Source organism: Mytilus galloprovincialis, chromosome 12, assembly GCF_965363235.1.
Source record: "Mytilus galloprovincialis chromosome 12, xbMytGall1.hap1.1, whole genome shotgun sequence".
Taxonomy (NCBI): domain Eukaryota; kingdom Metazoa; phylum Mollusca; class Bivalvia; order Mytilida; family Mytilidae; genus Mytilus; species Mytilus galloprovincialis.
The window spans coordinates 73,941,358-73,959,232 of record NC_134849.1 but is presented as its reverse complement, the minus strand read 5'-3'; the positions used below and the strand labels follow the sequence as shown (position 1 = coordinate 73,959,232).

General features: G+C 32.1%; 1 protein-coding gene across 1 annotated transcript in view; it reads right to left on the bottom strand.

Moving 5' to 3' along the window:
* The window catches only part of LOC143054826 (uncharacterized), a 66,753-nt gene that overhangs the window by 8,443 nt on the left and 40,435 nt on the right, over positions 1 to 17,875 (bottom strand). The window contains exons 9-11 of the mRNA XM_076227877.1: positions 14,686 to 15,461; positions 11,817 to 11,847; positions 6,152 to 6,423 (exon numbers count right to left, since the gene is read on the bottom strand). Coding sequence (XP_076083992.1) covers positions 6,152 to 6,423; positions 11,817 to 11,847; positions 14,686 to 15,461 — 1,079 coding nt within the window. The remainder of the gene's footprint in view (positions 1 to 6,151; positions 6,424 to 11,816; positions 11,848 to 14,685; positions 15,462 to 17,875) is intronic.

Here is a 17,875-nt window from a genome sequence, read left to right as displayed (position 1 = left end):
GTATTGAGGTAGGTGTTGCTTGTTTTCTGTTCTATTGCATTATTCGCACATTTACTGATTTCAGCAAGTCAACATGGCGGCTCCTTGGTTACAACATGTCAACAGTGAATTTGACGGTAGCTTACGATAAAAAATGTAAATTTCAAATTGCAAATGTTGGGTTTACTGAAAAGTAAACAAAGTAATCACATTTTTTTTCTAGCGGTTAGTTAAGAAATCATTCATGCATGTTTATTAGATTTGTTTTACATTTATCGAACAGTGGGTAAAATAGAACAGCCACACACACCGTATACCCATCATCACTTCAGTTTTCTAATGATCGTATTTGTCCTATTAGAATCGAAATAATTCATGGAAGCCATAGATTTGTTGTAAATTTACACATGGCCTGGGCCGTGATATTCGTTAATTTTATCCCTCGCTAACGCTCAGGATAAAATTCGAATATCACGGCCCCGGTCATGTGTAAATTTCCAACAAATCTATGGCTTCCATGAATTATTTCTTAAATAGACTAAAGCAGTCATATTCCTTATGGTAAATAGAACTGGAATCAATAAGGGAGATCATCAGCAATAGACTGAAGTAGTTATATCCTTTATGGTATATAGAACTGGAATCAATAAGGGAGATCATCAGCAATTAACTGAAGAAGTCATATCCTTTATGGTATATAAAACCGGAATCAATAAGGGGAGATAATTAGCAATAGATTGAGGTAGTCATATCCTTTATGATATATAGAACCGGAATTAATAAGGGTAGATAATTAGCAATTGACTGAGGTAGTCATATCCTTTATGGTATATATAACTGGAATCATTAAAGGGAAATAATAAGCAATAGACTGAAGTAGTCATATCCTTTATGGTATATAGAACTGGAATTAATGAGGGGAAATAATTAGCAATAGACTGAGGTAGTCATATCTTTTATGGTATATATAACTGGAATCAATAAAGGGAGATAAATAGCAATAGACTGAAGAAGTCATATCCTTAATGGTATATAGAACTGGAATCAATAAGGGGAGATAATTAACAATAGACTGAAGTAGTCATATCCTTTATGGTATATAGAACTTGAATTAATAAGGGAGATAATTATAGAACTGGAATCACTAAGGGGAGATAATTATAGAACTGGAACCAATAAGGGGAGATAATTATCAAAAGACTGAAGTAGTCATATCCTTTATGGTATATAGAACTCGAATTAATAAGGGGAGATAATTAGCAATAGACTGAGGTAGTCATATCCTTAACCCTTAGACTGCTACGCGCGACTATTGTCGTTCCGATAAAGCAGTCTGCTACTGCTACGCGCGACTATAGTCGTTTTCCGTAACTCGTTTGTTTACACAGTTACCATGGAATGGGCGGATTCAATATTCATGAGATTGCGGCAGTTTCGACTTGTATGTATTCTGATTGGTTAAAAGTCTGCGTTCTTTCGAGTGTCTCTTGACTTTAAATCAGGTATAAGCGATAAAACCGAAAGTGAAAATTTTTGATGAAAAAAGTGACAAAATGGCGGATATTATTTGGAGAAATGGCCAACAAGTATTTCAATGATAACAATTTAACAGCGGCGGCCCATAAAAAGGATTTGGACGAGAACAGAAGATATAATAGATGGAAATAGAAATATTCTATCAAAACTGCGAACAGAAGACTTTTAAAGCGAGAACCACCGGGATTCCCAGACCTTGTCCAAAATGGATGACATGAAACATGATTTTCGATGTTTATCATTTCGCCTTTCAAATGTGAATCAATATTGACTGACATCGATAGATCAGAACTTTAAGTTTGTCAAGATTATTTATTGATGAAAGCTATAACAATGAACTTGTCGTATAAATATATTTGTACATGGAAGTAAAAGTTGGCGCAGTGAAAGTCGGAGGAAAATACCGGAAAATATTTGCATCAAAAAGGCTGTTGGTTCAAGAAGAAACTTTTTTTTTTTTTGATAAACACAATGGAACTAGTTCTTTAAAGAGATTTTTGTATATTGGTTCAATTCTGAAGTCATGGATACTTTTACATTGATGGATTCGTTAATAAAACATGAAAAAAAAAGTTTACCTTTGTTTACCTCTATTTGCACCTGTACAGGTAAAAAATTACCAGAGACTCACACAAAAATAAAATAAATAAAAAATACAGAATCTAACAATACTTTTTTAGATAACTTTTATCGATGAATATTCAATATTTACAAAGATACAGCAATTGTAAGTGAACATGTTTATTTCATCAGTGATTAAAATTTTATTCAGCAATACACAAAAGTACAATAGAAATGAATGCAGCAGTCTAAGGGTTTTAATGGTATATTTAACTGGAATCAACAAGGGGAGATAATTAGCAATAGACTGAAGCAGTCATATCCTTTATGATAATATAGAACTGGAATCAATAAGGGGAGATAATTGGCAATAGACTGAAGTTGTCATATCCTTTATGGTATTTAGAAGTGGAATCAATAAGGGGAGATAATTAACAATAGACTGAAGAAGTCATATCCTTAATAGTATATAGAACTGGAATCAATAAGGGAGATAATTAGCAATAGACTGAGGTAGTCATATCCTTTATGATATATAGAACCTGAATTAATAAGGGAAATAATTAGCAATAGACTGAAGAAGTCATATCCTTTATGGTATATAGAACTGGAATCAATAAGGGGAGATAATTAGCAATAGATTGAGGTAGTCATATCCTTTATGATATATAGAACCTGAATTAATAAGGGAAATAATTAGCAATAGACTGAAGAAGTCATATCCTTTATGGTATATAGAACTGGAATCAATAAGGGGAGATAATTAGCAATAGATTGAGGTAGTCATATCCTTTATGATATATAGAACCAGAATTAATAAGGGAGATAATTAGCAATAGACTGAAGTAGTCATATTCTTTATGGTATATAGAACTGGAATCAATAAGAGAGATAATTAACAATGGACTGAGGTAGTCATATCCTTAATGGTATATAGAACTTGAATCAATAAGGGAGATAATTATTTATTTGGTAACACATGCAGCAATAAGGCCTAAAAAAACAAGTGAAACTGCGAGCTACTGCTCACTGATGATACCCCCGCCGCAAGTGGATAATATTAATAGTGTAAAAATATGCAAGTGTTCGGTAAACAGGAAGTTGTCGAGTGATGAATCTGAAAACGCATCACACGGTATAGCTGACTTATATAAATCCTGAAACCAAATTTCAGAAATCCTTGTATTGTAGTTCCTGAGAAAAATGTGACGAAATTTTCAACTTGGCTGTCATGTGTAAAATCATACAAGTGTTCGGTAAACAGGAAGTTGTCTAGTGATGAATCTGAAAACGCATCACACGGTATGGCTGACATATATAAATGTTGATACCAAATTACAGAAAGGGTGGATGTGTAGTTCCTGAGAAAAATGTGACGAAAATTTTCAACTTGGCTATCATGTGTAAAATCATACAAGTGTTCGGTAAACAGGAAGTTGTCAAGTGATCAATCTGAAAACGCATCACACGGTATAGCTGACTTAGATAAACCCTGAAACCAAATTTCAGAAATCCTTGTATTGTAGTTCCTGAGAAAAATGTGACGAAAATTTTCAACTTGGCTATCATGTGTAAAATCATACAAGTGTTCGGTAAACAGGAAGTTGTCAAGTGATGAATCTGAAAACGCATCACACGGTATGGCTGACATATATAAATGTTGATACCAAATTACAGAAAGGGTGGATGTGTAGTTCCTGAGAAAAATGTGACGAAAGTTTCATGGGACGGACTGACGGACGGACGGACAGACAGAGGTAAAACAGTATACCCCCCCTTTTTTAAAGCGGGGGTATAAAAAGATATGTGTTTCCGGTAACATCATTTTGAAAAATAGGGTTGGTAGGTCGGAATTCTTTTTTTTTTTTTTTTTTTTTTTTTTTTGACATCGTAAATGAAATCCGGAAAATTATCATGGTTTTTCCAAGTCTGGATCCGTAATTAGTTTCAAAAACCGGAAGTGTGCCATTTGCAATGTTTTTGAAGCACCTGCTGTGCAAATTTCTTGGATTTTAACCTATTTGGAATACCTTTTGACATTAATAAAATGTTTTACTGGCTTTCTATGCAAGTAGAAGCAAGAGAGAAAAAATATTATATCATCTATCAGAAGCCTGTGTCAAAAACGGGGTCGGTTGATACAATTTTTTTTTTTTTTTTTGAAGATCCAATAAAAAAGTTAGGGTCGGGGCTAAAAAAACAGGGTCGGTCGGGTTACCGGAAACATCGATCTTTTTTTTCTCGGCCTAAACGGAAGTACTCATATCCTTACACAGATAGTGGTTTAATTTGAATACTTTAGCATGGATATCATAATAATGTCTCCACGTTACGGGACTTAATTTGGGAAAAGAAGAACAATTAATCTGCATGTATCTGGCCAATATCATACCAGACCTGCCAACTTTTGAAAATCTCCATGGGGGATTTAGCGCGCGACAAGATTTTTAAGGGTTACAATTTTAGCGACTTTTCTGTGAGCATTGTTTTTTTCTCCTAAAATAGTCTAAGTTCTCTTCTTTTTTCTTTTGGCATACTAATGATGAGCTTGTAGGCCTTTGTTACTTTTATTTGCATGATTCTTGTAAGATTAAATTATAAAATTGACAAAATAACTGAGGAATAGAGAAAATGGCATTAAAAATAAAGGATTCAAAGTAGAGACCTCCCCCTTTCCCCCCTTCAAAGACCTTCTCATCTATGAACCTTGACTCAAAACACCTAAAACTACATTGCTTAAAGTAAGAAGGATGAAGACAGATTTTGATTTATTCTTACTCATGGTCTTTATATCAGTATCAATGAGAAAATGGATTAAATTTGAGTTATCTTTCTTTGTATTCAGAGGTGCTCTTACCTGCGGAGGCTTATACAGTAACACAGTAGAAGTGTATACAAAATGGCGTCGATTTTAGATCAACAGACACACGATGTCTGGTTTCAAAAATTATACAAATTTCAAGATAAACGATGTTTTATTGAGAGTTCTTTACAGTTCTCATCTTTCAATTAATTATGATTTTGCTGTGGAACTACAGCAAATGTTGCAAATTGTGCTTGTATGATAAATTGATTAAAATTGAAAGGATGTTTGACCAAATTTATACAAATTAATTTTGAGGATTGTTACGACCCATTAGGTAATCTGATTACATACAACCATTAATTATGACACCTGTTGTGACTGTTGATTAGCGTAGGGTCATTAACTTGTCATAATATGTCCCCAGGTAAAATGATCGATTTCTTAAAATTGATCAGAAAAACTTCAAAATTGGTAATCATTAATTTTTTCGGGTATATTTGTTGAAAATCGGGATTTTGGCTAATTTTACAATCCCGATATCGGGATTCGGGTTGAGGGGTAGAAATCGGGATGATACCGCGAAAATCGGGATAGTTGGCAGGTCTGTCATACACAAACACAGAATTTGTCTTTTTTTTAAATATCCTCCCTTCCTTAATGTGGATAAATGTGAAGTAGTTGGTTCCTATTTATTCTGCCAGCATCTGTTAGCAAGTTTAACTTTGAATAAACATGAAGGTTCAGTTACTCATAACTTGAACAACCTGAACATGAATGAATGATGTGATGTTCATTGTTTGTTTATTGTTTTTAACACAGCAACCATACTATACTACTACACATATAAAATGCATAACAAAATGCATTACAAAATGCATTACAAAATGCATAACAAAATGCATAACAAAATGCATACAAGAGGACATAAGTTTTGCAGAACAGAAAAGTGTCTATATATATCAAGCATGACAACTTCCAATCCATGCAATGTAAGTAGGAGACATGATAATGAAAAAAATCGACAATTTCCATATACACATCTTTATATGGCTATTTATTTTAGGTATTGTTGACATATAGCTCTTCTATGGTTTCGGTACTTATACATCTTCGGATTTCAAATGTTTGGTTTTGAGGGTTCCTGATGAAGGTAAATACAGAAAAGTGCTTCGGATGTAAGAAATTACAAAACGTGTTGTTTCAATTTTTTTTAAACAGTTTTGATTGTTCAAAGTTTAAAATCTTGAAAAATTTGTTATAAAAACTTACTTGACACAAAACATGAGTTGATATATCCATGTTTGTCAGAGCTTCTGCCAATGCTTTGAAATTGCTCTCAACTTTCATCTCTTTCCATTTTGATAAAATCAAAAACTTTGCTACCTCTATATTTTCTCTATAATTGTATGTGATATCATCCCATTTTTCATACATTCCGAGATATGTCACTAATTGATACATTTGGTTTGATGGACATTTGATTGACAAACGTAATAGTTCAATATCACTTGGTCTTTGTTTTAAAGCATCATCACTTAAACCTGAAAATAAAAATTGCCATGAAAAGATCATTTGCCTTACAATAAGCATAAAGCCTTGATCCAGAGACCACCTTCCAATGATTCCCTTCATACAAATGTGGACACAGTGATATATCTCGACTGTATGTTATTTTGATAGTATAATGGAAATATTCAAATTAAAATGGCATAACTTTAACATGTAATCTATGCAAATGTGGACACAGTGATATATCTTGACTATGTTTTTTTGATAGTATAATGGAAATATTCAAATTAAAATGGCATACATTTAATATGTAATCTATGCAAAGCCAATCAATGTGCCAATGGACAGTGACAGAACTGCATTCCAAATGCCATCGTCTTATCCAAAGTGGTTCCCTTTAACAAGTTGAAACTGACTTAAACACAAACTTAAACATGTAAAATATGCAAAAGTTTCAGTAATATTGGTAACTTTAATGTTATTATTTATATTGTAACTGTGATTTCAAAAAAATTATTAATTTCCATATTCAGTTTTATTAAGTTTAATCTGATCACGGAAAGTAAAATAACAAAAATATCGAAAATCAAAGGAAAGTTCAAAACCAAAAGTCCCTTATCAAATGGCAAAATCAAAAGTTTAAACACATTTGTAGCAAACTTATATAGATATGCAACTTATCTTAACTTTAACTTTTTAACTTATAACCAGATGCTCCGCAGGGCGCAGCTTTATACGACCGCAGAGGTTGAACCCTGAACGGTTGGGGCAAGTATGGACACAACATTCAAGCTGGATTCAGCTCTAAATTTGGATTGTGATTAAATAGTTGACACAGCATAGGTTTCTGACACAGAATGAATGTGGTCTAATGAACTTAAAAAAATTTGTTTGCCTTTGAGCAATTCACTATGCTGTTGAATATTAATCCTCTCAAAAAAATGTTTGAAGAAATTTTCTTTTTATTTATGAAATCTGAAATGAAAAAAATTGACCCCCCAATTTTTTTTTCACATCCCCCTTTCCCTTATTTCAAAACTGATCTCAATTCAAATTTCTAATGAAGTTTGCAACAATAACTACTCATTTAAATACATCATAAAATATTAAAATGTAAAAAAAAGTGCTTGCTATCACTGAATGGTAAAGATTGTTTTAATCTATCAGTTGGTAGTAAAAGTGAATATACATTGTATATTGTATAAAACAATGATTTAAGTTGATTCAACTACTATTCTGGACAAAGAAAGATAACTCCAATTGAAATCCAATTGGAATTTCTTGCTATTGCACAATATTGTGCAATTATATATTTCTTGCTATTGTGCAATACTGTGCAATTGAAAATATTTGCTATTGCACAATACTGTGCAATTGAAGATTTCTTGCTATTGCACAATACTGTGCAATTGAAGATTTCTTGCTATTGCTGAATACTGTGTAATTGAAAATTTCTTGCTATTGCACAATACTTAATATAATAATTTTGGATCCTGATTTGGACCAACTTGAAAACTGGGCCCATAATCAAAAATCTAAGTACATGTTTAGATTCAGCATATCAAAGAGGCCCAAGAATTCAATTTTTGTTAAAATCAAACTTAGTTTAATTTTAACCCTTTGGACTTTAATGTAGACCAATTTTAAAACGGGACCAAAAATTAAGAATCTACATACACAGTTAGATTTGGCATATCAAAGAACCCCAATTATTCAATTTTTGATGAAATCAAACAAAGTTTAATTTTGGACCCCGATTTGGACCAACTTGAAAACTGGGCCAATAATCAAAAATCTAAGTACATTTTTAGATTCAGCATATCAAAGAACCCCAAGGATTCAATTTTTGTTAAAATCAAACTAAGTTTAATTTTGGACCCTTTAAACCTTAATGTAGACCAATTTGAAAACGGGACCAAAAATTAAGAATCTACATACACAGTTAGATTCGGCATATCAAAGAACCCCAATTATTCAATTTTTGAAGAAATCAAACAAAGTTTAATTTTGGACCCTTTGGGCCCTTTATTCCTAAACTGTTGGGACCAAAACTCCCAAAATCAATACCAACCTTCCTTTTATGGTCATAAATCTTGTGTTTAAATTTCATATATTTCTATTTACTAATACTAAAGTTATGGTGCGAAAACCAAGAAAAATGCTTATTTGGGTCCCTTTTTGGCCCCTAATTCCTAAACTGTTGGGACCTAAACTCCCAAAATCAATACCAACCTTCCTTTTGTGGTCATAAACATTGTGTTTAAATTTCATTGATTTCTATATACTTAAACTAAAGTTATTGTGCGAAAACCAAGAATAATGCTTATTTGGGCCCTTTTTTGGCCTCTAATTCCTAAACTGTAGGAACCAAAACTCCCAAAATCAATCCCAACCTTTCTTTTGTGGTCATAAACCTTGTGTCAAAATTTCATAGATTTCTATTGACTTAAACTAAAGTTATAGTGCGAAAACCAAGAAAATGCTTATTTGGGCCCTTTTTGTCCCCTAATTCCTAAAATGTTGGGACCAAAACTCCCAAAATCAATCCCAACCTTCCTTTTGTGATCATTAACCTTGTGTTAAAATTTCATAGATTTCTATTCACTTTTACTAAAGTTAGAGTGCGAAAACTAAAAGTATTCGGACGACGACGACGACGACGCCAACGTGATAGCAATATACGACGAAAATTTTTTCAAATTTTGCGGTCGTATAAAAATAGATTATTATCTAATGAATTTGCAAGTCTTGAACCCCAAACAGGATAATGTAACAAGAGGCTCTCAAGAGCCTGAATCGCTCACCTTAATTCTTTTGGTTAAATCTCTCATCAATGATTATTTTGGCTTTTTATCTAAATGTTTTTTGGATCGTCCTATTTTCTTCAAAAGCCAAAAAAAATAATCATTTTCTCCTATGTTCTATTTTAGCCATAGGAGCTATGTTTCTTGACATACAAGGAAATAAAATATAAAATTTATACTAGATACTCTGAAACTCATTTAGCCTAAGTTTGGCTGAAATTGATATAGCAGTTTCAAAGGAGAAGATTTTTTAAAGTAAGTCAACATGATGAACAAATTGTGAAAAAAGTCTTTAAAGGGCAATAACTCCTTAAGGGGTCAATTGACAATTTTGGTCAAATTGACTTAATTGAAGATCTTACTTTGCTGAACATTATTGCTGTTTACAGTTTATTTCTATCTATAATTATATTCAAGATAATAAACAAAAAACAGCAAAATTTCCTTAAAATTATCAATTCAGGGGCAGCAACCCAACAACAGGTTGTCTGATTCATCTGAAAATTTCAGGGCATATAGATCTTGACCTGATAAACAATATTACCCACGTCAGATTTGCTCTAAATGCTTTGGTTTTTGAGTTATAAGCCAAAAACTGCATTTGACCCCTATGTTCTATTTTTAGCAATGGCGACCATGTTTGTTGATAGATCACAACTTCTGATACAATTTACAAACTAGATACCCTAAGGAACATTCAGTTAAAGTTTGGAAGTATTTGGCCAAGTAGTTTCAGAGGAGAAGATTTTTGTAAAAGATTACTAAGATTTACGAAAAATGGTTAAAAATTGACTATAAAGGGCAATAACTCCTAAAGGGGTCAACTGACCATTTCTGTCATGTTGACTTATTTGTAAATCTTACTTTGCTGAACATTATTCCTGTTTACAGTTTATCTCTATCTATAATAATATTCAAGATAATAACCAAAAACAGCAAAATTTCCTTAAAATTACCAATTCAGGGGCAGCAACCCAACAACAGGTTGTCTGATTCATCTGAAAATTTCAGGGCAGATAGATCTTGACCTGATTAACAATATTACCCATGTCAGATTTGCTCTAAATGCTTTGGTTTTTGAGTTATAAGCCAAAAACTGCATTTGACCCCTATGTTCTATTTTTAGCAATGGCGACCATGTTTGTTGATAGATCAAAACTTCGGATACAATTTATAAATAAGATACCCTAAGGAACATTCAGTTAAAGTTTGAAAGTATTTGGCCCAGTAGGTTCAGAGGAGAAGATTCTTGAAATAGTTTACGACGACAGACGACGGACGCCAAGTGATGGCATAAGCTCACTTGTCCCTTCGGGACAGGTGAGCTAAAAATCTAAATTAACACACAACAACAAAAATTATATGTATAGCAGGCAGAAAAATTATTTATACAGAATAAACAAACACACCTACATTTGTACCACAAAATTCTTCAAACAATTTACCAAAGAAAATAAAAATAAAACTTATCCGTTATTATCTTCAAAATGTCTTATAATGAACAGTAAATTTCTGACTATATTTATACAACTCCTATATTGCTTGTTATTCATCAACACTTTTTCAACAAAATTTTCAAATAAAACTGTCATTCTAATTATCATAAGACATTAACAATATGGCTTAGTGTAATAAAATTTTATGTATATAATTAACCATTTCTGAACAAAGAGAAATAACTCAATCACATTATAAATACCACTTTTGGATATTAAAAAGGGTGATAACTCAACAACGAGAACAGCTAAAATCATTAAAAATTGAACTTGACCTTAATAGTTATCAAAGGTACCAGGATTATAATTAAGTACGCCAGACGCGCATATAGTTGCCGGACACAACATTTAAATTTGATGTTATTGAAGAGACACTGTTTGGCAGCCGCCCGCCCGTCCGCCGTACATCCCCAAATTAATAACTGATTTTACTTCAGAAATCCTGTTTATTACTTTAACAATGACATCATTGACATTTTTAGAACAAATATCAGATTCCTGCACCTTGCACAAGTTATGTAATTTTCTTGACAAGTATAAAATCATTTTGTAACTTGAATATCTTAGCATATATTTCATTTATAAAATTCTGGAAATGATACATTGATAGGTTAAACTAGGCAGCTACCTGAATTTAAAGAACCCTTTTGTTGACTGATTCTTTTCATATGAAATCATTTAATTACAGATATTTTCGATGATTTATATATTATTGTTATCTTAACATGAAATCAAATAGACCTAGTAAAATCATTATCCTACAATTTGATAAAGTGTTGCATATTTTCATCTATATATAGTTTACATGAGGACATTATGCCCTACGAAACTCATCGGAGATCATCCCGATGGTTAATTAGATGGTATCTAGTCTAAAATTTACTTGAAATGTTGATACATTATAAGATTTCAGCATTGCAAATTGTTTCTTTATACGATTGTTTTGTAATTGGGAAAGCAATTTATAACTTCCATTTATAAATTTTGGAATATTTCATTTGGAATTTCCAAGCTGAACTGGGAACTTCTAAGTACAGGAAGTTTGAATATGTTACATGTAATAATACAATACGAGATTTTGAGTCGAATTGGTGAACATTAATCTCACAGCTACATAAATCTTACCTGAACAATTCTGATCACAATGATCTTTCTTCTGTAGAAAAATAAATATATACAGATAATTACATGACACAGTCGTATTATATTTTCATACTTTAAATATACAAAGAGTAAAAGTAAAACCATAAGCTGAAAAAAAGACCTACTTTACCATGGAAAACAAAAAAAAAGCCAAACAGAAATACAGCAATCCACCAAAAACATGACCAGCAAACATCCTTAAGAACATCAAGCAACAAGAAACAACCAGAGCATGAATAGAGCAGCTAAACCATCTATGATTACAACATATAATTCAACAAGAGTGCACACACTGAAATGTCTCGCCTTCTTAACTAATCATTGATATTATGTTGATAGTCCTAAGTATAAAGCTTTATTACAACTGTCACATAAACTTAACATTAACCAAGATAGCTAAACAAAGACCAATGAACCATGAAAATGAGGTCAAGATCAGATGAACCATGCCAGGCAGACATGTACAGCTAACAAAGCTTACACACAACAAATATAGTTGACCTATTACTTATAGTTTAAGAAAAATAGACCAAAACACAAAAACTTAACACTGTGCAATGAACCGTGCAATTGAGGTCATGGTCAAATAAAACCTGCGGGACTGACATATAGATCATAATATATTTCCATACACCAAATATAGTTGACCTTTGGCATATAATATTAGATAAAAAGACCAAAACTTAAAAACTCAACTTTGACCACTGAACCATGAAAATGAGGTCAAGGTCAGATGACATCTGCCCACTAGACATGTACACCTTACAATCATTCCATACAACAAATATAGTAGACCTATTGCATAAAGTATGAGAAAAACAGACCAAAACACAAAAACTTAACTATAACCACTGAACCATGCAAATGAGGTCAAGGCCAGTTGACACCTGCAAGTTTGACATGTACACCTTCCAGTCCTTCCATACACCAAATATACTAGCCCTATTGCTTATAGTATCTGAGATATGGACTTGACCACCAAAACTTAACCTTGTTCACTGATCCATGAAATGAGGTCGAGGTCAAGTGAAAACTGTCTGACAGGCATGAGGACCTTGCAAGGTACGCAAATACCAAATATAGTTATCCTATTACTTATAATAAGAGAGAATTCAACATTACAAAAATTCTGAACTTTTTTTTCAAGTGGTCACTGAACCATGAAAATGAGGTCAAGGACATTGGACATGTGACTGACGGGAACTTCGTAACATGAGGCATCTATATATAAAGTATGAAGCATCCAGGTCTTTCACCTTCTAAAATATAAACCTTTTAAGAAGTTAGCTAACGATGTCGCCGCCAGATCACTATCCCTATGTCGAGCTTTCTGCAACAAAAGTTGCAGGCTCGACAAAAACACAGATTCTCATTTCCTGTTTCGCAGTCCTTACTGTTTGTTTTTAAAACAGCACGAACACAAACAAAGACTCATTCATGTGGTGCCAAATTTTAAAACATATTAATTATAAAACTAACTATTTTTTCCTCTTTTTATAAATGTGTTCACTTCTTTAGAAAATGATTAAAAACTGTTACATGTAATTAGGTCTTTACACTTTCTGCAGAATGTCATTTTAATTTTGTTCTGATATTTTTTCCCGCCAAATTTATTTTTTGTGCTGTTTTTTTTTTTTTTTTTGCAAGATGTCATATATATGTTTGGGATATGATATCAAATATTTTTCATTGTAAGAGTATTCTAATGACCACTTTCTAGGTATGTCTACTCATTTGCAACCGTAAAAGAAACCAACATTTGTTTTTGGTAAATTGCTCGTTATATCTTCAGGATATTTTGAGAAACTTTGACCTAAGTGATACAGGGATTTAATATTAGAGTAATTCCCCCTTCTGTATTTCATATAAGTAAAATAAACTGGCAACTCATAAGAGACAGAAATAGGTATTTCAATAAGCTTAACTTTGACCTTTGCTATTAAAGAAGTAAAACGGAAAAAAAAACTGATTTCCAAGGCATTTAAACCAGAAAATAAAAACCCCTTTTTAGGATAAGTCATCATGAAAGAGGAATAACTCTATTAAGAGACTACTGACAATTTGACAACTTTGTGGATCTTATTCTGCTGATGATTTATTTTTTAAAAGTTCTTATTTATATATCATAGTTTTCAAGATAATCATAAGAGGCAAAAAATGCCAAAAAATGTAAAACATTATCATCAAAATGCATAAAACAAGGCATCCTCAGACTTATAAATGCCATTTTGGCTTATTCGTGATCTTGTCTTGGTGATCAGTTATTCTATTAACATTTAAAGTTTATATCTATCTATTACCCTATTCAAGATATAAAGCAAAAATTGAGAAAAAAAAGGCTATAACTCCAAAAATGATTCGACTTAAGATTTTGGTCATTTATAAGCTTATTTGAAGGTCTTGTCTTGCTGATCATTTTTGCTATCTACTGTTTCTATTTATCTAATATACCTTTTAAGAAATTGGGCTAACATGCAAAACAATTGTTAACAATCGTTATTATAGGTCAATAACACTAATAGGGAGTCAACTGAAGATATCATGTAGACTTAATAGTAGATCTTGTCTTGTTGATATTTTTTTTCTATTTTAAGTTACTGTCTATTTATTATAATTTTCAAGATAAAAGGCAAACATTTTTATAAATGATAAGATTCATCTTTTAAAGCAATAACTCCTATAAGAAGTGTTTTGACAGTTCTAACGCGAAGAACAATAGGTAGAGGTCAACATTCTGAACTTTTTGCTTGTGCCAGATTTTCTCTATGTATAGCGGGTTCTAAATAATAGGCAAAACTTGCATTTACGAGATATGAAAATAGGTAAACTAATGTCACCTTAATTCACATACCTTATCTTGGTTCCAAACCAGCCAGTCTCCGGCTCTGTGTGTTAGTTTATGTTTGTCACAAACCCATTCATTGGTCTGCAAAGCTTCCTCTTCACTGATGAAGCATTTCAACTTGGAGCATGAATAATCAAGATGGAAAGGTAATTGTGGACTGCGTTTGACATTGATTGTGGACTGATAAAAATCTGAAATTCTCACCATTGTTGTAACCAAGCATTCCTTTACTCCAGTGGCAATATCTGGTACTATAAGTCCAGCAGAGGTTTTATGGACTACATATAGAATAATCTTGTTGCCTTCAACACATACTACAATATCATGTGCCTTGTCAAATGATACTACAATGAATCCTGAAAAGATGAGTTTTCTCCCTTCATACTGCTTCAGAGTCCACATGCTCAGACATGCACTGATCAGACGATTGGGCAAAGCTGGTGGTATGACAGTCCCTTTAAAAACAAATGCTAAACATATTGCTCTCTCTGGTGTACATTCTTTGTCCATGAAGCTGGTGGTATTTCGTTCTTTGACCATACAGGGAACAAAGAAGTTATCTACTGGTAACCGACTTCCTGTTGCTGTATCATATCTACGTTGCTCTGCCAGGATGTCTAAATGGATGAGGATGTTGAATATAAACTCTTTGTATGGTATAATTGCCTGGAAGTCCTTTTGTTCCCAAATGTTGTACATGTCTTCTCTGCATATCATCCCACTATCTGACATTCTTCTGAATATTTCCTGCATTTTTCTCATCTTTGGCCAAAATAATTTGTCTGAAAATATAATATACAGAGGTAAAACACTTTCTGAGAAAACATGAATTGTTCTTTTTCCATTTTCATTACTGATTGTTTCAAGTGATACATGGACTTACATATAATACGATTGCCTGCATGCTGTCCACAAAAGTAGTTTAAGCACATGACCTATCAAATTACTAATTTATACAATTTAGGCAGTCAAATTGCATTGACCGTATATTTATTTGTGATCTACAGTTACTGACAATATATCGCCTTGTCTATGTCATTGATAATATGTTTCTGATAAGGGGTATTTATGTCGTCAATTACATAATACAGGTTCACAGAATTTGTATGTCGTCTGCTTCAAATTAAACAGATGATGGTTTTAATCAACATAGTTCATTTGAAGCAGTAGTAAGAGTGCATGGTAGATATACATTTTTCTTGAAATACAATTTATTTTTTGTACTTTGCTCAAAACAGAATATGATGCTAAGCAACCTCTGAAATAAAAAAAAAATCCAGGACTTGACCTGCATGTACACCTGCATTCAGGAAGAAAATGTCTGGACATTTATCATGTTTATAACGTGTACACACTTTTTTCAGTTTAATTTCAGTATTTAGAATTATATATACTATAACATATACCAGTTTCCTACAAATATTAACAATTGTATTTGTTCATTATATAAATATTTATCTTTAAATAAAAATCTACCAAAAGCAATGCCCTCTAATTGTTTTATTCACACTTTTTTTTTTTTTTAAATTACATAAATTCAGCTATAAGTTGAAATTAGTTATGGCTAATGTGCTCCTTTACACTTGAGAAAGATGTTTTAAAATTTGTTTTAAAGCTTTTACATTTAAGTGATAACAAAATTGATTGGTTTACAATAGTTTATCAGGAACTTGTATTTCTCCAACAGAAACGTATAAAGATGTTCAAATTGTTTTATAAGGATTTTTTAATATTTCATATTTGCAATGGCAAATCTGTAATCAGGATATAAAATTGTATGTCAAGCTTGACTGGTTTCATTTTTCTGGGGTACAATTAACGAGATAATTAGCAAATTGTTACTTTTCAATCACAGGAGTGTCTAAATATGTGTTGATAGCTGTATTCGTCCAAATAAGAGAATAAAGGATACAATATTGGTGAAGACAGATCATTTTCTGAATTCCTATAATTTGAAAATAATCAATCGGCACTGATTTTTGAACTTGTCAAGACATGGCTGATGAAGACCTATGCTACGAGTTTAATCAAAGAGCTGAATAGCTCTGAGGGGAAAGACGGCCCTTGTTTCTATTTAATTTTTTTTTTGGAAAAGGGGGGGGGGGTATCTTTTGATAGTCTTCATATAAAGAATGATAAAGGAGAACAGCTAGAACATGCAGAAAGGTTGACAATATTGAAATCAATTGTTGTTTATGTAATTTCATTTCCTTAGTTTAGGATTCAATTTGGACCAATGGAAGAGATCTGCATCTTCTAAATCTAAACATCATTTCATTTCACAACAACTACAATATTTTTTGAAATCTTGATTGTTTACCACTGAACTGCAGGTTAGGGCCATTTTCCATTTTTTGTGACAGTACTCTTGGATTTTTATTTTTTTTCTTAAGAAAGTGTGGACTGAAACATCTATTCAGTTTAAATTTCCATTGATAAAGTTCCCAGTTACAACTCTCATCACAGGGAAACAGGTACTAATAAAAAACAATATGATTGATGTAAACTGTGTGAAGCTTGTTTCCAAATCCTAAATTTGAAATATTTGTAAATTTCATGAATAAATAGGTTGAAACTACAAAATGCAACATTTTTAATTTTTTTTTTTTTTTTTTACCATTACAATGATTATGTTGGTACACAAAAATTTAGTTTTAATGGAAGACTACTAATCCAATGAAATGTCACATTTTAAGTGTTTAAATACATTAACTTTTATTTTATTGGATAATTACTCATCAGTTGAGGTGCTCCTGAATTGGAGGAAGATTCTCAAAACAGAATTTTTACAGAAAAAATCAATAAAATCGTTTCTCTCCCCTATCTCATGTAACCCTTTGTTGAAAGTTGCTGACCTACAAATCAAAGTATTGCATGTTGATGTTTGAATCATCTACAGCAAACAATATTATGTTTAGATTTAGCAAATACCAATTTGTAATTAGTGCACGATCTCTGGGAATGATTTAAATAACCAGTGAAGGATATCCCTGCTTCTGGTGGCATTCCAAGAATGACGTCACTATAAAATACAATGTAGGTTGGATATATTTAGAATATCTCGTCATACTGATTTTTCCGGATTGTAAAAGAAACGTAAATAGTGTAAAGGAGAGCTCAAGATACGATAATTTCGTTAGAAACAGAAGGGAAATGTGTAAAAAAGTGTTTAAAGTCAAACTATTCATTTCTGGGT